This window comes from Engystomops pustulosus, chromosome 3 (genome assembly GCF_040894005.1).
Source record: "Engystomops pustulosus chromosome 3, aEngPut4.maternal, whole genome shotgun sequence".
NCBI classification, from domain to species: Eukaryota; Metazoa; Chordata; class Amphibia; order Anura; family Leptodactylidae; genus Engystomops; species Engystomops pustulosus.
Window position 1 is genome coordinate 3,668,391 of NC_092413.1, and position 16,849 is coordinate 3,685,239.

The following is a 16,849-nucleotide window of genomic DNA, read 5'->3' on the forward strand; positions in this document are numbered from 1 at the left end:
GGTGATCTCCTCTCCTCCCTGATGGTGATCTCCTCCCTGATGGTGATCTCCTCTCCTCCCTGATGGTGCTCTCCTCTCCTCCCTGATGGTGCTCTCCTCTCCTCCCTGATGGTGCTCTCCTCCCTGATGGTGCTCTCCTCCCTGATGGTGATCTCCTCTCCTCCCTGATGGTGCTCTCCTCCCTGATGGTGATCTCCTCTCCTCCCTGATGGTGATCTCCTCTCCTACCTGATGGTGCTCTCCTCTCCTCCCTCTTGGTAATCTCCTCTACTCCCTGACGGTGCTCTCCTCTCCTCCCTGCTGGTGCTCTCCCCTCCTCCCTGATGGTGATCTCCTCTCCTCCCTGCTGGTGATCTCTCTCCTCCCTGACGGGCTCGCCTCTCCTCCCTGCTGGTGCTCTCCACCATGATGGTGCTCTCCTCTCCTCCCTGCTGGTGCTCTCCTCTCCTCCCTGATGGGGCTCTCCTCTCCTCCCGGATGGTGATCTCCTCTCCTCCCTGATGGTGCTCTCCTCTCCTCCCTCTTGGTAATCTCCTCTACTCCCTGACGGTGCTCTCCTCTCCTCCCTGCTGGTGCTCTCCCCTCCTCCCTGATGGTGATCTCCTCTCCTCCCTGCTGGTGATCTCTCTCCTCCCTGACGGGCTCGCCTCTCCTCCCTGCTGGTGCTCTCCACCATGATGGTGCTCTCCTCTCCTCCCTGCTGGTGCTCTCCTCTCCTCCCTGATGGGGCTCTCCTCTCCTCCCGGATGGTGATCTCCTCTCCTCCCTGCTGGTGCTCTCCTCTCTTCCTTGATGGTGATCTCCTCCCGAATGGTGATCTCCTCTCCTCCCTCATGGTGCTCTCCTCTCCTCCCTCATGGTGATCTCCTCTCCTCCACGATGGTGCTCTCCTCCCTGATGGTGCTCTCCTCTCTGATGGTGCTCTCCTCTCTGATGGTGCTCTACTCTCCTCCCTGATGGTGCTCTCCTCTCCTCCATGATGGTGATCTCCTCTCCTACCTGATGGTGCTCTCCTCCCTGATGATGCTCTCCTCTCTGATGGTGATCTCCTCTCCTCCCTGCTGGTGCTCTCCTCTCCTCCCTGCTGGTGCTCTCCTCTCCTCCCTGCTGGTGCTCTCCTCTCCTCCCAGATGGTGATCTCCTCTCCTCCCTGATGGTGCTCTCCTCCCTGATGGTGCTCTCCTCCCTGATGGTGCTCTCCTCTCCTTCCTGATGGTACTCTCCTCCCTGATGGTACTCTCCTCCCGGATGGTGATCTCCTCTCCTCCCTGATGGTGATCTCCTCTCCTCCCTGATGGTGATCTCCTCTCCTCCCTGCTGGTGCTCTCCTCTCCTCCCGGATGGTGATCTCCTCCCGGATGGTGCTCTCCTCTCCTCCCTGATAGTGCTCTCCTCCCCAATGGTGCTCTCCTCTCCTCCCTGATGTTGCTCTCCTCTCCTCCCTGATGGTGATCTCCTCCCTGATGGTGATCTCCTCTCCTCCCTGATGGTGCTCTCCTCCCTGATGGTGATCTCCTCTCCTCCCTGATGGTGCTCTCCTCCCTGATGGTGATCTCCTCTCCTCCCTGGTGGTGATCTCCTCTCCTACCTGATGGTGCTCTCCTCCCTGATGGTGATCTCCTCTCCTCCCTCTTGGTGATCTCCTCTACTCCCTGACGGTGCTCTCCTCTCCTCCCTGATGGTGATCTCCTCTCCTCCCTGCTGGTGCTCTCCCCTCCTCCCTGATGGTGATCTCCTCTCCTCCCTGCTGGTGATCTCTCTCCTCCCTGACGGGCTCTCCTCTCCTCCCTGCTGGTGCTCTCCACCATGATGGTGCTCTCCTCTCCTCCCTGCTGGTGCTCTCCTCTCCTCCCTGATGGGGCTCTCCTCTCCTCCCGGATGGTGATCTCCTCTCCTCCCTGATGGTGCTCTCCTCCCTGATGGTGCTCTCCTCTCTGATGGTGCTCTCCTCTCCTCCCTGATGGTGATCTCCTCTCCTCCCTGATGGTGATCTCCTCTCCTACCTGATGGTGCTCTCCTCCCTGATGATGCTCTCCTCTCTGATGGTGCTCTCCTCTCCTCCCTGATGGTTCTCTCCTCTCCTCCCTGATGGTGATCTCCTCCCTCATGGTGATCTCCTCTCCTCCCTCATGGTGCTCTCCTCTCCTCCCTCATGGTGCTCTCCTCTCCTCCCTCATGGTGATCTCCTCTCCTCCCTGATGGTGCTCTCCTCCCTGATGGTGCTCTCCTCCCTGATGGTGCTCTCCTCCCTGATGGTGCTCTCCTCTCTGATGGTGCTCTCCTCTCCTCCCTGATGGTGATCTCCTCTCCTCCCTGATGGTGATCTCCTCTCCTACCTGATGGTGCTCTCCTCCCTGATGATGCTCTCCTCTCTGATGGTGCTCTCCTCTCCTCCCTGATGGTGCTCTCCTCTCCTCCCTGATGGTGCTCTCCTCTCCTCTCTGATGGTGATCTCCTCCCTGATGGTGATCTCATCTCCTCCCGCATGGTGATCTCCTCTCCTTCCTGATGGTGCTCTCCTCCCTGATGGTGATCTCCTCTCCTCCCTGATGGTGATCTCCTCTCCTACCTGATGGTGAACTCCTCTCCTCCCCGATGCTGACCTCCTCTCCTCCCTGATGGTGCTCTCCTCTCCTCCCTGATGGGGCTTTCCTCCCTGATGGTGATCTCCTCTACTCCCTGACGGTGCTCTCCTCTCCTCCCTGATGGTGATCTCCTCTCCTCCCTGATGGTGACCTCCTCTCCTCCCTGATGGTGCTCTCCTCTCCTCCCTGATGGTGCTCTCCTCTCCTCCCTGATGGGGCTTTCCTCCCTGATGGTGATCTCCTCTACTCCCTGACGGTGCTCTCCTCTCCTCCCTGATGGTGATCTCCTCTCCTCCCTGATGGTGATCTCCTCTCCTCCCTGATGGTGACCTCCTCTCCTCCCTGATGGTGATCTCCTCTCCTCCCTGATGGTGATCTCCTCTCCTCCCTGATGGTGATCTCCTCTCCTCCCTGATGGTGATCTCCTCTCCTCCCTGATGGTGCTCTCCATACCTCCCTGATGGTGCTCTCCTCTCCTCCCTGATGGTGATCTCCTCTCCTCCCTGATGGTGATCTCCTCTCCTCCCTGATGGTGATCTCCTCCCTGATGGTGATCTCCTCTCCTCCCTGATGGTGCTCTCCTCCCTGATGGTGATCTCCTCTCCTCCCTGATGGTGCTCTCCTCCCTGATGGTGATCTCCTCTCCTCCCTGATGGTGATCTCCTCTCCTACCTGATGGTGCTCTCCTCTCCTCCCTCTTGGTAATCTCCTCTACTCCCTGACGGTGCTCTCCTCTCCTCCCTGCTGGTGCTCTCCCCTCCTCCCTGATGGTGATCTCCTCTCCTCCCTGCTGGTGATCTCTCTCCTCCCTGACGGGCTCGCCTCTCCTCCCTGCTGGTGCTCTCCACCATGATGGTGCTCTCCTCTCCTCCCTGCTGGTGCTCTCCTCTCCTCCCTGATGGGGCTCTCCTCTCCTCCCGGATGGTGATCTCCTCTCCTCCCTGATGGTGCTCTCCTCTCCTCCCTCTTGGTAATCTCCTCTACTCCCTGACGGTGCTCTCCTCTCCTCCCTGCTGGTGCTCTCCCCTCCTCCCTGATGGTGATCTCCTCTCCTCCCTGCTGGTGATCTCTCTCCTCCCTGACGGGCTCGCCTCTCCTCCCTGCTGGTGCTCTCCACCATGATGGTGCTCTCCTCTCCTCCCTGCTGGTGCTCTCCTCTCCTCCCTGATGGGGCTCTCCTCTCCTCCCGGATGGTGATCTCCTCTCCTCCCTGCTGGTGCTCTCCTCTCTTCCTTGATGGTGATCTCCTCCCGAATGGTGATCTCCTCTCCTCCCTCATGGTGCTCTCCTCTCCTCCCTCATGGTGATCTCCTCCACGATGGTGCTCTCCTCCCTGATGGTGCTCTCCTCCCTGATGGTGCTCTCCTCTCTGATGGTGCTCTACTCTCCTCCCTGATGGTGCTCTCCTCTCCTCCCTGATGGTGATCTCCTCTCCTACCTGATGGTGCTCTCCTCCCTGATGATGCTCTCCTCTCTGATGGTGATCTCCTCTCCTCCCTGCTGGTGCTCTCCTCTCCTCCCTGCTGGTGCTCTCCTCTCCTCCCTGCTGGTGCTCTCCTCTCCTCCCAGATGGTGATCTCCTCTCCTCCCTGATGGTGCTCTCCTCTCCTCCCTGATGGTGCTCTCCTCCCTGATGGTGCTCTCCTCTCCTTCCTGATGGTACTCTCCTCCCTGATGGTACTCTCCTCCCGGATGGTGATCTCCTCTCCTCCCTGATGGTGATCTCCTCTCCTCCCTGATGGTGATCTCCTCTTTTCCCTGCTGGTGCTCTCCTCTCCTCCCGGATGGTGATCTCCTCCCGGATGGTGCTCTCCTCTCCTCCCTGATAGTGCTCTCCTCCCCAATGGTGCTCTCCTCTCCTCCCTGATGTTGCTCTCCTCTCCTCCCTGATGGTGATCTCCTCCCTGATGGTGATCTCCTCTCCTCCCTGATGGTGCTCTCCTCCCTGATGGTGATCTCCTCTCCTCCCTGATGGTGCTCTCCTCCCTGATGGTGATCTCCTCTCCTCCCTGGTGGTGATCTCCTCTCCTACCTGATGGTGCTCTCCTCCCTGATGGTGATCTCCTCTCCTCCCTCTTGGTGATCTCCTCTACTCCCTGACGGTGCTCTCCTCTCCTCCCTGATGGTGATCTCCTCTCCTCCCTGCTGGTGCTCTCCCCTCCTCCCTGATGGTGATCTCCTCTCCTCCCTGCTGGTGATCTCTCTCCTCCCTGACGGGCTCTCCTCTCCTCCCTGCTGGTGCTCTCCACCATGATGGTGCTCTCCTCTCCTCCCTGCTGGTGCTCTCCTCTCCTCCCTGATGGGGCTCTCCTCTCCTCCCGGATGGTGATCTCCTCTCCTCCCTGATGGTGCTCTCCTCCCTGATGGTGCTCTCCTCTCTGATGGTGCTCTCCTCTCCTCCCTGATGGTGATCTCCTCTCCTCCCTGATGGTGATCTCCTCTCCTACCTGATGGTGCTCTCCTCCCTGATGATGCTCTCCTCTCTGATGGTGCTCTCCTCTCCTCCCTGATGGTTCTCTCCTCTCCTCCCTGATGGTGATCTCCTCCCGAATGGTGATCTCCTCTCCTCCCTCATGGTGCTCTCCTCTCCGCCCTCATGGTGATCTCCTCTCCTCCCTGATGGTGCTCTCCTCCCTGATGGTGCTCTCCTCCCTGATGGTGCTCTCCTCTCTGATGGTGCTCTCCTCTCCTCGATGATGGTGATCTCCTCTCCTCCCTGATGGTGATCTCCTCTCCTACCTGATGGTGATCTCCTCCCTGATGATGCTCTCCTCTCTGATGGTGCTCTCCTCTCTTCCCTGATGGTGCTCTCCTCTCCTCCCTGATGGTGCTCTCCTCTCCTCTCTGATGGTGATCTCCTCCCTGATGGTGATCTCATCTCCTCCCGCATGGTGATCTCCTCTCCTTCCTGATGGTGCTCTCCTCCCTGATGGTGATCTCCTCTCCTCCCTGATGGTGATCTCCTCTCCTACCTGATGGTGAACTCCTCTCCTCCCCGATGCTGACCTCCTCTCCTCCCTGATGGTGCTCTCCTCTCCTCCCTGATGGGGCTTTCCTCCCTGATGGTGATCTCCTCTACTCCCTGACGGTGCTCTCCTCTCCTCCCTGATGGTGATCTCCTCTCCTCCCTGATGGTGACCTCCTCTCCTCCCTGATGGTGCTCTCCTCTCCTCCCTGATGGTGCTCTCCTCTCCTCCCTGATGGGGCTTTCCTCCCTGATGGTGATCTCCTCTACTCCCTGACGGTGCTCTCCTCTCCTCCCTGATGGTGATCTCCTCTCCTCCCTGATGGTGATCTCCTCTCCTCCCTGATGGTGATCTCCTCTCCTCCCTGATGGTGATCTCCTCTCCTCCCTGATGGTGATCTCCTCTTTTTCCTGATGGTGATCTCCTCTTTTTCCTGATGGTGCTCTCCTCTCCTCCCTGATGGTGCTCTCCTCTCCTCCCTGATGGTGATCTCCTCTCCTACCTGATGGTGCTCTCCTCCCTGATGATGCTCTCCTCTCTGATGGTGCTCTGCTCTCCTCCCTGATGGTGCTCTCCTCTCCTCCCTGATGGTGATCTCCTCCCGAATGGTGATCTCCTCTCCTCCCTGATGGTGCTCTCCTCCCTGATGGTGCTCTCCTCTCTGATGGTGCTCTCCTCTCCTCCCTGATGGTGATCTCCTCTCCTACCTGATGGTGCTCTCCTCCCTGATGATGCTCTCCTCTCTGATGGTGCTCTCCTCTCCTCCCTGACGGTGCTCTCCTCTCCTCCCTGATGGTGCTCTCCTCTCCTCTCTGATGGTGATCTCCTCCCTGATGGTGATCTCCTCTCCTTCCTGATGGTGCTCTCCTCCCTGACGGTGCTCTCCTCTCCTCCCTGATGGTGATCTCCTCTCCTCCCTGATGGTGACCTCCTCTCTGATGGTGCTCTCCTCCCTGATGGTGCTCTCCTCTCTGATGGTGCTCTCCTCTCCTCCCTGATGGTGATCTCCTCTCCTACCTGATGGTGCTCTCCTCCCTGATGATGCTCTCCTCTCTGATGGTGCTCTCCTCTCCTCCCTGATGGTGATCTCCTCCCTGATGGTGATCTCATCTCCTCCCTGATGGTGATCTCCTCTCCTTCCTGATGGTGCTCTCCTCCCTGATGGTGATCTCCTCTCCTCCCTGATGGTGCTCTCCTCTCCTCCCTGATGGTGCTCTCCTCTCCTCCCTGATGGGGCTTTCCTCCCTGACGGTGCTCTCCTCTCCTCCCTGATGGTGATCTCCTCTCCTCCCTGATGGTGATCTCCTCTCCTCCCTGATGGTGATCTCCTCTCCTCCCTGATGGTGCTCTCCTCTCCTCCCTGATGGTGATCTCCCCTCCTCCCTGATGGTGACCTCCTCTCCTCCCTGATGGTGATCTCCTCTCCTCCCTGATGGTGATCTCCTCTCCTCCCTGATGGTGATCTCCTCTTTTTCCTGATGGTGATCTCCTCTCCTCCCTGATGGTGCTCTCCTCTCCTCCCTGATGGTGCTCTCCTCTCCTCCCTGATGGTGCTCTCCTCTCCTCCCTGATGGTGCACTCCTCTCCTCCCTGATGGTGCACTCCTCTCCTCCCTGATGGTGCTCTCCTCTCCTCCCTGATGGTGCTCTCCTCTCCTCCCCTGATGGTGCTTTCCTCTCCTCCCTGATGGTGATCTCCTCTCCTCCCTGATGGTGATCTCCTCTCCTCCCTGATGGTGATCTCCTCTCCTCCCTGATGGTGCTCTCCTCTCCTCCCTGATGGTGCTCTGCTCTCCTCCCTGATGGTGCTCTCCTCTCCTCCCTGATGGTGCTCTCCTCCCCCGATGGTGCTCTCCTCTCCTCCCTGATGGTGCTCTCCTCTCCTCCCCTGATGGTGCTCTCCTCTCCTCCCTGCTATCTCTAGTGTCTCCCTGCCCTGGTAGATTTCGGAGGCCTCTGGTTACAAGCTTCTCTCTCCACTTCTTGTCCTTGGTTTTTCTTACTACTTGGTTACCAGTTGTTGCTAACAGATTCCTGAGGATCCTGCAGGAAATGTCAGAAATCTCATCCTCTACAAGACACTGTTCACACAGACAAAGAGGGACAAACCCGTCATCTTCATAGAGGTACTTGACTATGCCCCAGGGGAGGACAAACAGCATAGGCACACCTGAAAGAGAGAGACAAAGAGACAGTCACTGAGACATCATACTGGAGAGAGAGTCACTGAGAAGTCATAGAAGAGACAGTCACCAAGACATCATACTGGAGAGAGAGTCACTGAGAAGTCAGAGGAGACAGTCACCAAGACCTCATACTGGAGAGACTTACTGAGAAGTCAGAGGAGACAGTCCCCAAGACATCAGACTGGTGAGAGTTACTGAGAAGTCATAGAAGAGACAGTCACCAAGACATCATACTGGAGAGAGTCCCCAAGACATTATACTGGAGAAAGAGTCACTGAGAAGTCAGAGGAGACAGTCACCAAGACATCATACTGGAGAGAGAGTCACTGAGAATCCAGAGGAGACAGTCACTGAGACATCATACTGGAGAGAGAGTCACTGAGAAGTCAGAGGAGACAGTCACCGAGACATCTCAGTGACTCTCTCCAGTATGAAGTCAGAGGAGAGAGTCACCAAGACATCATACTGGAGAGAGTCCCCAAGACATCATACTGGAGAGAGTCCCCAAGACATCTTACTGGAGAGAGTCCCCAAGACATCATACTGGAGAAAGTCCCCAAGACATCATACTGGAGAGTCACCAAGACATCATACTGGAGAGAGTCACTGAGAAGTCATAGAGGAGACAGTCACCAAGACATCATACTGGAGAGAGAGTCACAGAGAAGTCAGAGGAGACAGTCACCGAGACATCATACTGGAGAGAGAGTCACAGAGAAGTCAGAGGAGACAGTCACCAAGACATCATACTGGAGAGAGTCACTGAGAAGTCAGAGGAGAGAGTCCCCAAGACATCATACTGGAGAGAGTCCCCAAGACATCATACTGGAGAGAGTCACCAAGACATCATACTGGAGAGAGTCACCAAGACATCATACTGGAGAGAGTCACCAAGACATCATACTGGAGAGAGTCACCAAGACATCATACTGGAGAGAGTCACCAAGATATCAGACTGGAGAGAGTCACCAAGACATCCTACTGGAGAGAGTCACTGAGAAGTCAGAGGAGACAGTCACCAAGATATCAGACTGGAGAGAGTCCCCAAGACATCATACTGGAGAGAGTCCCCAAGACATCATACTGGAGAGAGTCACCAAGACATCATACTGGAGAGAGTCACCAAGATATCAGACTGGAGAGAGTCACCAAGACATCATACTGGAGAGAGTCACTGAGAAGTCAGAGGAGACAGTCACCGAGACATCATACTGGAGAGAGAGTCACTGAGAAGTCAGAGGAGACAGTCACCAAGACATCATACTGGAGAGAGAGTCACTGAGAAGTCAGAGGAGACAGTCACCGAGACATCATACTGGAGAGAGTCACCAGGAAATCATACTGGAGAGAGTCACCAAGACATCAAACTGGAGAGAGTCACTGAGAAGTCAGAGGAGACAGTCACCGAGACATCATACTGGAGAGAGAGTTACTGAGAAGTCAGAGGAGACAGTCACCGAGACATCATACCTGAGAGAGAGTCACTGAGAAGTTAGAGGAGAAAGTCACCAAGACATCATACTGGAGAGAGAGTCACTGAGAAGTCAGAGGAGAAAGTCGCCAAGACATCATACTGCAGAGAGAGTCACTGAGAAGTCAGAGGAGACAGTCACCGAGACGTCATACTGGAGAGAGAGTCACTGGTAAGTCAGAGGAGACAGTCACCGAGACATCAGACTGGAGAGAGCCCCCAAGACATCATACTGGAGAAAGAGTCACTGAGAAGTCAGAGGAGACAGTCACCGAGACATCATACTGGAGGGAGAATCACTGAGAAGTCAGAGGAGACAGTCACCGAGACATCATACTGGAGAGAGAGTCACTGAGAAGTCAGAGGAGGCAGTCACCAAGACATAATACTGGAGAGAGAGTCACTGAGAAGTCAGAGGAGACAGTCACCGAGACATCATACTGGAGAGAGTCACTGAGAAGTCATAGAGGAGAGAGTCACCAAGACATCATACTGGAGAGAGTCACCAAGACATCACACTGGAGAGAGTCACCAAGACATCAAACTGGAGAGAGTCACTGAGAAGTCAGAGGAGACAGTCACCGAGACATCATACTGGAGAGAGAGTCACTGAGAAGTCAGAGGAGACAGTCACCGAGACATCATACTTGAGAGAGAGTCACTGAGAAGTTAGAGGAGACAGTCACCAAGACATCATACTGGAGAGAGAGTCACTGAGAAGTCAGAGGAGAAAGTCACCAAGACATCATACTGCAGAGAGAGTCACTGAGAAGTCAGAGGAGACAGTCACCGAGACATCATACTGGAGAGAGAGTCACTGGTAAGTCAGAGGAGACAGTCACCGAGACATCAGACTGGAGAGAGCACCCAAGACATGATACTGGAGAAAGAGTCACTGAGAAGTCAGAGGAGACAGTCACCGAGACATCATACTGGAGAGAGAGTCACTGAGAAGTCAGAGGAGACAGTCACCGAGACATCATACTGGAGAGAGTTACTGAGAAGTCATAGAAGAGACAGTCACCAAGACATCATACTGGAGAGAGTCACTGAGAAGTCATAGAAGAGACAGTCACCAAGACATCATACTGGAGAGAGTCCCCAAGACATTATACTGGAGAAAGAGTCACTGAGAAGTCAGAGGAGACAGTCACCGAGACATCTCAGTGACTCTCTCCAGTATGAAGTCAGAGGAGAGAGTCACCAAGACATCATACTGGAGAGAGTCACTGAGAAGTCATAGAGGAGAGAGTCACCAAGACATCATACTGGAGAGAGAGTCACTGAGAAGCCAGAGGAGACAGTCACTGAGACATCATACTGGAGAGAGAGTCACTGAGAAGTCAGAGGAGACAGTCACCGAGACATCTCAGTGACTCTCTCCAGTATGAAGTCAGAGGAGAGAGTCACCAAGACATCATACTGGAGAGAGTCACTGAGAAGTCATAGAGGAGAGAGTCACCAAGACATCATTCTGGAGAAAGTCCCCAAGACATCATACTGGAGAGAGTCACCAAGACATCTTACTGGAGAGAGTCACCAAGACATCTTACTGGAGAGAGAGTCACTGAGAAGTCATAGAGGAGACAGTCACCAAGATATCAGACTGGAGAGAGTCACTGAGAAGTCAGAGGAGACAGTCACCAAGACATCATACTGGAGAGAGTCCCCAAGACATTATACTGGAGAAAGAGTCACTGAGAAGTCAGAGGAGAGAGTCACCAAGACATCATACTGGAGAGAGTCACCAAGACATCATACTGGAGAGAGTCACCAAGACATCATACTGGAGAGAGTCACCAAGATATCAGACTGGAGAGAGTCACCAAGACATCCTACTGGAGAGAGTCACTGAGAAGTCAGAGGAGACAGTCACCAAGATATCAGACTGGAGAGAGTCCCCAAGACATCATACTGGAGAGAGTCCCCAAGACATCATACTGGAGAGAGTCACCAAGACATCATACTGGAGAGAGTCACCAAGATATCAGACTGGAGAGAGTCACCAAGACATCATACTGGAGAGAGTCACTGAGAAGTCAGAGGAGACAGTCACCGAGACATCATACTGGAGAGAGAGTCACTGAGAAGTCAGAGGAGACAGTCACCAAGACATCATACTGGAGAGAGAGTCACTGAGAAGTCAGAGGAGACAGTCACCGAGACATCATACTGGAGAGAGTCACCAGGAAATCATACTGGAGAGAGTCACCAAGACATCAAACTGGAGAGAGTCACTGAGAAGTCAGAGGAGACAGTCACCGAGACATCATACTGGAGAGAGAGTCACTGAGAAGTCAGAGGAGACAGTCACCGAGACATCATACCTGAGAGAGAGTCACTGAGAAGTTAGAGGAGAAAGTCACCAAGACATCATACTGGAGAGAGAGTCACTGAGAAGTCAGAGGAGAAAGTCGCCAAGACATCATACTGCAGAGAGAGTCACTGAGAAGTCAGAGGAGACAGTCACCGAGACGTCATACTGGAGAGAGAGTCACTGGTAAGTCAGAGGAGACAGTCACCGAGACATCAGACTGGAGAGAGCCCCCAAGACATCATACTGGAGAAAGAGTCACTGAGAAGTCAGAGGAGACAGTCACCGAGACATCATACTGGAGGGAGAATCACTGAGAAGTCAGAGGAGACAGTCACCGAGACATCATACTGGAGAGAGAGTCACTGAGAAGTCAGAGGAGGCAGTCACCAAGACATAATACTGGAGAGAGAGTCACTGAGAAGTCAGAGGAGACAGTCACCGAGACATCATACTGGAGAGAGTCACTGAGAAGTCATAGAGGAGAGAGTCACCAAGACATCATACTGGAGAGAGTCACCAAGACATCACACTGGAGAGAGTCACCAAGACATCAAACTGGAGAGAGTCACTGAGAAGTCAGAGGAGACAGTCACCGAGACATCATACTGGAGAGAGAGTCACTGAGAAGTCAGAGGAGACAGTCACCGAGACATCATACTTGAGAGAGAGTCACTGAGAAGTTAGAGGAGACAGTCACCAAGACATCATACTGGAGAGAGAGTCACTGAGAAGTCAGAGGAGAAAGTCACCAAGACATCATACTGCAGAGAGAGTCACTGAGAAGTCAGAGGAGACAGTCACCGAGACATCATACTGGAGAGAGAGTCACTGGTAAGTCAGAGGAGACAGTCATCGAGACATCAGACTGGAGAGAGCACCCAAGACATGATACTGGAGAAAGAGTCACTGAGAAGTCAGAGGAGACAGTCACCGAGACATCATACTGGAGAGAGAGTCACTGAGAAGTCAGAGGAGACAGTCACCGAGACATCATACTGGAGAGAGTTACTGAGAAGTCATAGAAGAGACAGTCACCAAGACATCATACTGGAGAGAGTCACTGAGAAGTCATAGAAGAGACAGTCACCAAGACATCATACTGGAAAGAGTCCCCAAGAGATTATACTGGAGAAAGAGTCACTGAGAAGTCAGAGGAGACAGTCACCGAGACATCTCAGTGACTCTCTCCAGTATGAAGTCAGAGGAGAGAGTCACCAAGACATCATACTGGAGAGAGTCACTGAGAAGTCATAGAGGAGAGAGTCACCAAGACATCATACTGGAGAGAGAGTCACTGAGAAGCCAGAGGAGACAGTCACTGAGACATCATACTGGAGAGAGAGTCACTGAGAAGTCAGAGGAGACAGTCACCGAGACATCTCAGTGACTCTCTCCAGTATGAAGTCAGAGGAGAGAGTCACCAAGACATCATACTGGAGAGAGTCACTGAGAAGTCATAGAGGAGAGAGTCACCAAGACATCATTCTGGAGAAAGTCCCCAAGACATCATACTGGAGAGAGTCACCAAGACATCTTACTGGAGAGAGTCACCAAGACATCTTACTGGAGAGAGAGTCACTGAGAAGTCATAGAGGAGACAGTCACCAAGATATCAGACTGGAGAGAGTCACTGAGAAGTCAGAGGAGACAGTCACCAAGACATCATACTGGAGAGAGTCCCCAAGACATTATACTGGAGAAAGAGTCACTGAGAAGTCAGAGGAGACAGTCACCAAGACATCATACTGGAGAGAGAGTCACTGAGAAGTCATAGAGGAGAGAGTCACCAAGACATCATACTGGAGAGCGAGTCACTGAGAAGCCAGAGGAGACAGTCACTGAGACATCATACTGGAGAGAGTCACCAAGACATCATACTGGAGAGAGTCACCAAGACATCATACTGGAGAGAGTCACCAAGACATCTTACTGGAGAGAGAGTCACTGAGAAGTCATAGAGGAGACCGTCACCAAGATATCAGACTGGAGAGAGTCCCCAAGACATCATTCTGGAGAGAGTCCCCAAGACATCATACTGGAGAGAGTCACCAAGACATCATACTGGAGAGAGTCCCCAAGACATCATACTGGAGAGAGTCCCCAAGACATCATACTGGAGAGAGTCACCAAGACATCATACTGGAGAGAGTCACCAAGACATCTTACTGGAGAGAGAGTCACTGAGAAGTCATAGAGGAGACAGTCACCAAGATATCAGACTGGAGAGAGTCCCCAAGACATCATACTGGAGAGAGTCCCCAAGACATCATACTGGAGAGAGTCACCAAGACATCATACTGGAGAGAGTCACCAAGACATCATACTGGAGAGAGTCACCAACACATCTTACTGGAGAGAGAGTCACTGAGAAGTCATAGAGGAGACAGTCACCAAGATATCAGACTGGAGAGAGTCCCCAAGACATCATACTGGAGAGAGTCCCCAAGACATCATACTGGAGAGAGTCCCCAAGACATCATACTGGAGAGAGTCCCCAAGACATCATACTGGAGAGAGTCACCAAGACATCATACTGGAGAGAGTCACCAAGACATCATACTGGAGAGAGTCACCAAGACATCTTACTGGAGAGAGAGTCACTGAGAAGTCATAGAGGAGACAGTCACCAAGATATCAGACTGGAGAGAGTCCCCAAGACATCATACTGGAGAGAGTCCCCAAGACATCATACTGGAGAGAGTCCCCAAGACATCATACTGGAGAGAGTCCCCAAGACATCATACTGGAGAGAGTCACCAACACATCTTACTGGAGAGAGAGTCACTGAGAAGTCATAGAGGAGACAGTCACTAAGATATCAGACTGGAGAGAGTCCCCAAGACATCATACTGGAGAGAGTCACCAAGACATCAAACTGGAGAGAGTCACTGAGAAGTCAGAGGAGACAGTCACCGAGACATCATACTGGAGAGAGTCACCAGGACATCATACTGGAGAGAGTCACCAAGACATCATACTGGAGAGAGTCATCAAGACATCAAACTGGAGAGAGTCACTGAGAAGTCAGAGGAGACAGTCACCGAGACATCATACTGGAGAGAGAGTCACTGAGAAGTCAGAGGAGACAGTCACCGAGACATCATACCTGAGAGAGAGTCACTGAGAAGTTAGAGGAGAAAGTCACCAAGACATCATACTGGAGAGAGAGTCACTGAGAAGTCAGAGGAGAAAGTCGCCAAGACATCATACTGCAGAGAGAGTCACTGAGAAGTCAGAGGAGACAGTCACCGAGACGTCATACTGGAGAGAGAGTCACTGGTAAGTCAGAGGAGACAGTCACCGAGACATCAGACTGGAGAGAGCCCCCAAGACATCATACTGGAGAAAGAGTCACTGAGAAGTCAGAGGAGACAGTCACCGAGACATCATACTGGAGGGAGAATCACTGAGAAGTCAGAGGAGACAGTCACCGAGACATCATACTGGAGAGAGAGTCACTGAGAAGTCAGAGGAGGCAGTCACCAAGACATAATACTGGAGAGAGAGTCACTGAGAAGTCAGAGGAGACAGTCACCGAGACATCATACTGGAGAGAGTCACTGAGAAGTCATAGAGGAGAGAGTCACCAAGACATCATACTGGAGAGAGTCACCAAGACATCACACTGGAGAGAGTCACCAAGACATCAAACTGGAGAGAGTCACTGAGAAGTCAGAGGAGACAGTCACCGAGACATCATACTGGAGAGAGAGTCACTGAGAAGTCAGAGGAGACAGTCACCGAGACATCATACTTGAGAGAAAGTCACTGAGAAGTTAGAGGAGACAGTCACCAAGACATCATACTGGAGAGAGAGTCACTGAGAAGTCAGAGGAGAAAGTCACCAAGACATCATACTGCAGAGAGAGTCACTGAGAAGTCAGAGGAGACAGTCACCGAGACATCATACTGGAGAGAGAGTCACTGGTAAGTCAGAGGAGACAGTCATCGAGACATCAGACTGGAGAGAGCACCCAAGACATGATACTGGAGATAGAGTCACTGAGAAGTCAGAGGAGACAGTCACCGAGACATCATACTGGAGAGAGAGTCACTGAGAAGTCAGAGGAGACAGTCACCGAGACATCATACTGGAGAGAGTTACTGAGAAGTCATAGAAGAGACAGTCACCAAGACATCATACTGGAGAGAGTCACTGAGAAGTCATAGAAGAGACAGTCACCAAGACATCATACTGGAGAGAGTCCCCAAGACATTATACTGGAGAAAGAGTCACTGAGAAGTCAGAGGAGACAGTCACCGAGACATCTCAGTGACTCTCTCCAGTATGAAGTCAGAGGAGAGAGTCACCAAGACATCATACTGGAGAGAGTCACTGAGAAGTCATAGAGGAGAGAGTCACCAAGACATCATACTGGAGAGAGAGTCACTGAGAAGCCAGAGGAGACAGTCACTGAGACATCATACTGGAGAGAGAGTCACTGAGAAGTCAGAGGAGACAGTCACCGAGACATCTCAGTGACTCTCTCCAGTATGAAGTCAGAGGAGAGAGTCACCAAGACATCATACTGGAGAGAGTCACTGAGAAGTCATAGAGGAGAGAGTCACCAAGACATCATTCTGGAGAAAGTCCCCAAGACATCATACTGGAGAGAGTCACCAAGACATCTTACTGGAGAGAGTCACCAAGACATCTTACTGGAGAGAGAGTCACTGAGAAGTCATAGAGGAGACAGTCACCAAGATATCAGACTGGAGAGAGTCACTGAGAAGTCAGAGGAGACAGTCACCAAGACATCATACTGGAGAGAGTCCCCAAGACATTATACTGGAGAAAGAGTCACTGAGAAGTCAGAGGAGACAGTCACCAAGACATCATACTGGAGAGAGAGTCACTGAGAAGTCATAGAGGAGAGAGTCACCAAGACATCATACTGGAGAGCGAGTCACTGAGAAGCCAGAGGAGACAGTCACTGAGACATCATACTGGAGAGAGTCACCAAGACATCATACTGGAGAGAGTCACCAAGACATCATACTGGAGAGAGTCACCAAGACATCTTACTGGAGAGAGAGTCACTGAGAAGTCATAGAGGAGACAGTCACCAAGATATCAGACTGGAGAGAGTCCCCAAGACATCATACTGGAGAGAGTCCCCAAGACATCATACTGGAGAGAGTCACCAAGACATCATACTGGAGAGAGTCCCCAAGACATCATACTGGAGAGAGTCCCCAAGACATCATACTGGAGAGAGTCACCAAGACATCATACTGGAGAGAGTCACCAAGACATCTTACTGGAGAGAGAGTCACTGAGAAGTCATAGAGGAGACAGTCACCAAGACATCAGACTGGAGAGAG

At 52.8% G+C, this 16,849-nt stretch overlaps 1 protein-coding gene across 1 annotated transcript in view; it reads right to left on the minus strand.

The window, feature by feature from the left end:
* LOC140120816 (glucagon-like peptide 1 receptor) overlaps positions 1-7,743 on the minus strand; it is a 56,812-nt gene extending 49,069 nt beyond the window's left edge. The window contains exon 1 of the mRNA XM_072139768.1: positions 7,660-7,743. Coding sequence (XP_071995869.1) covers positions 7,660-7,712 — 53 coding nt within the window. The 5' untranslated portion in view covers positions 7,713-7,743. The remainder of the gene's footprint in view (positions 1-7,659) is intronic.
* Positions 7,744-16,849: the final 9,106 nt, after the last annotated feature.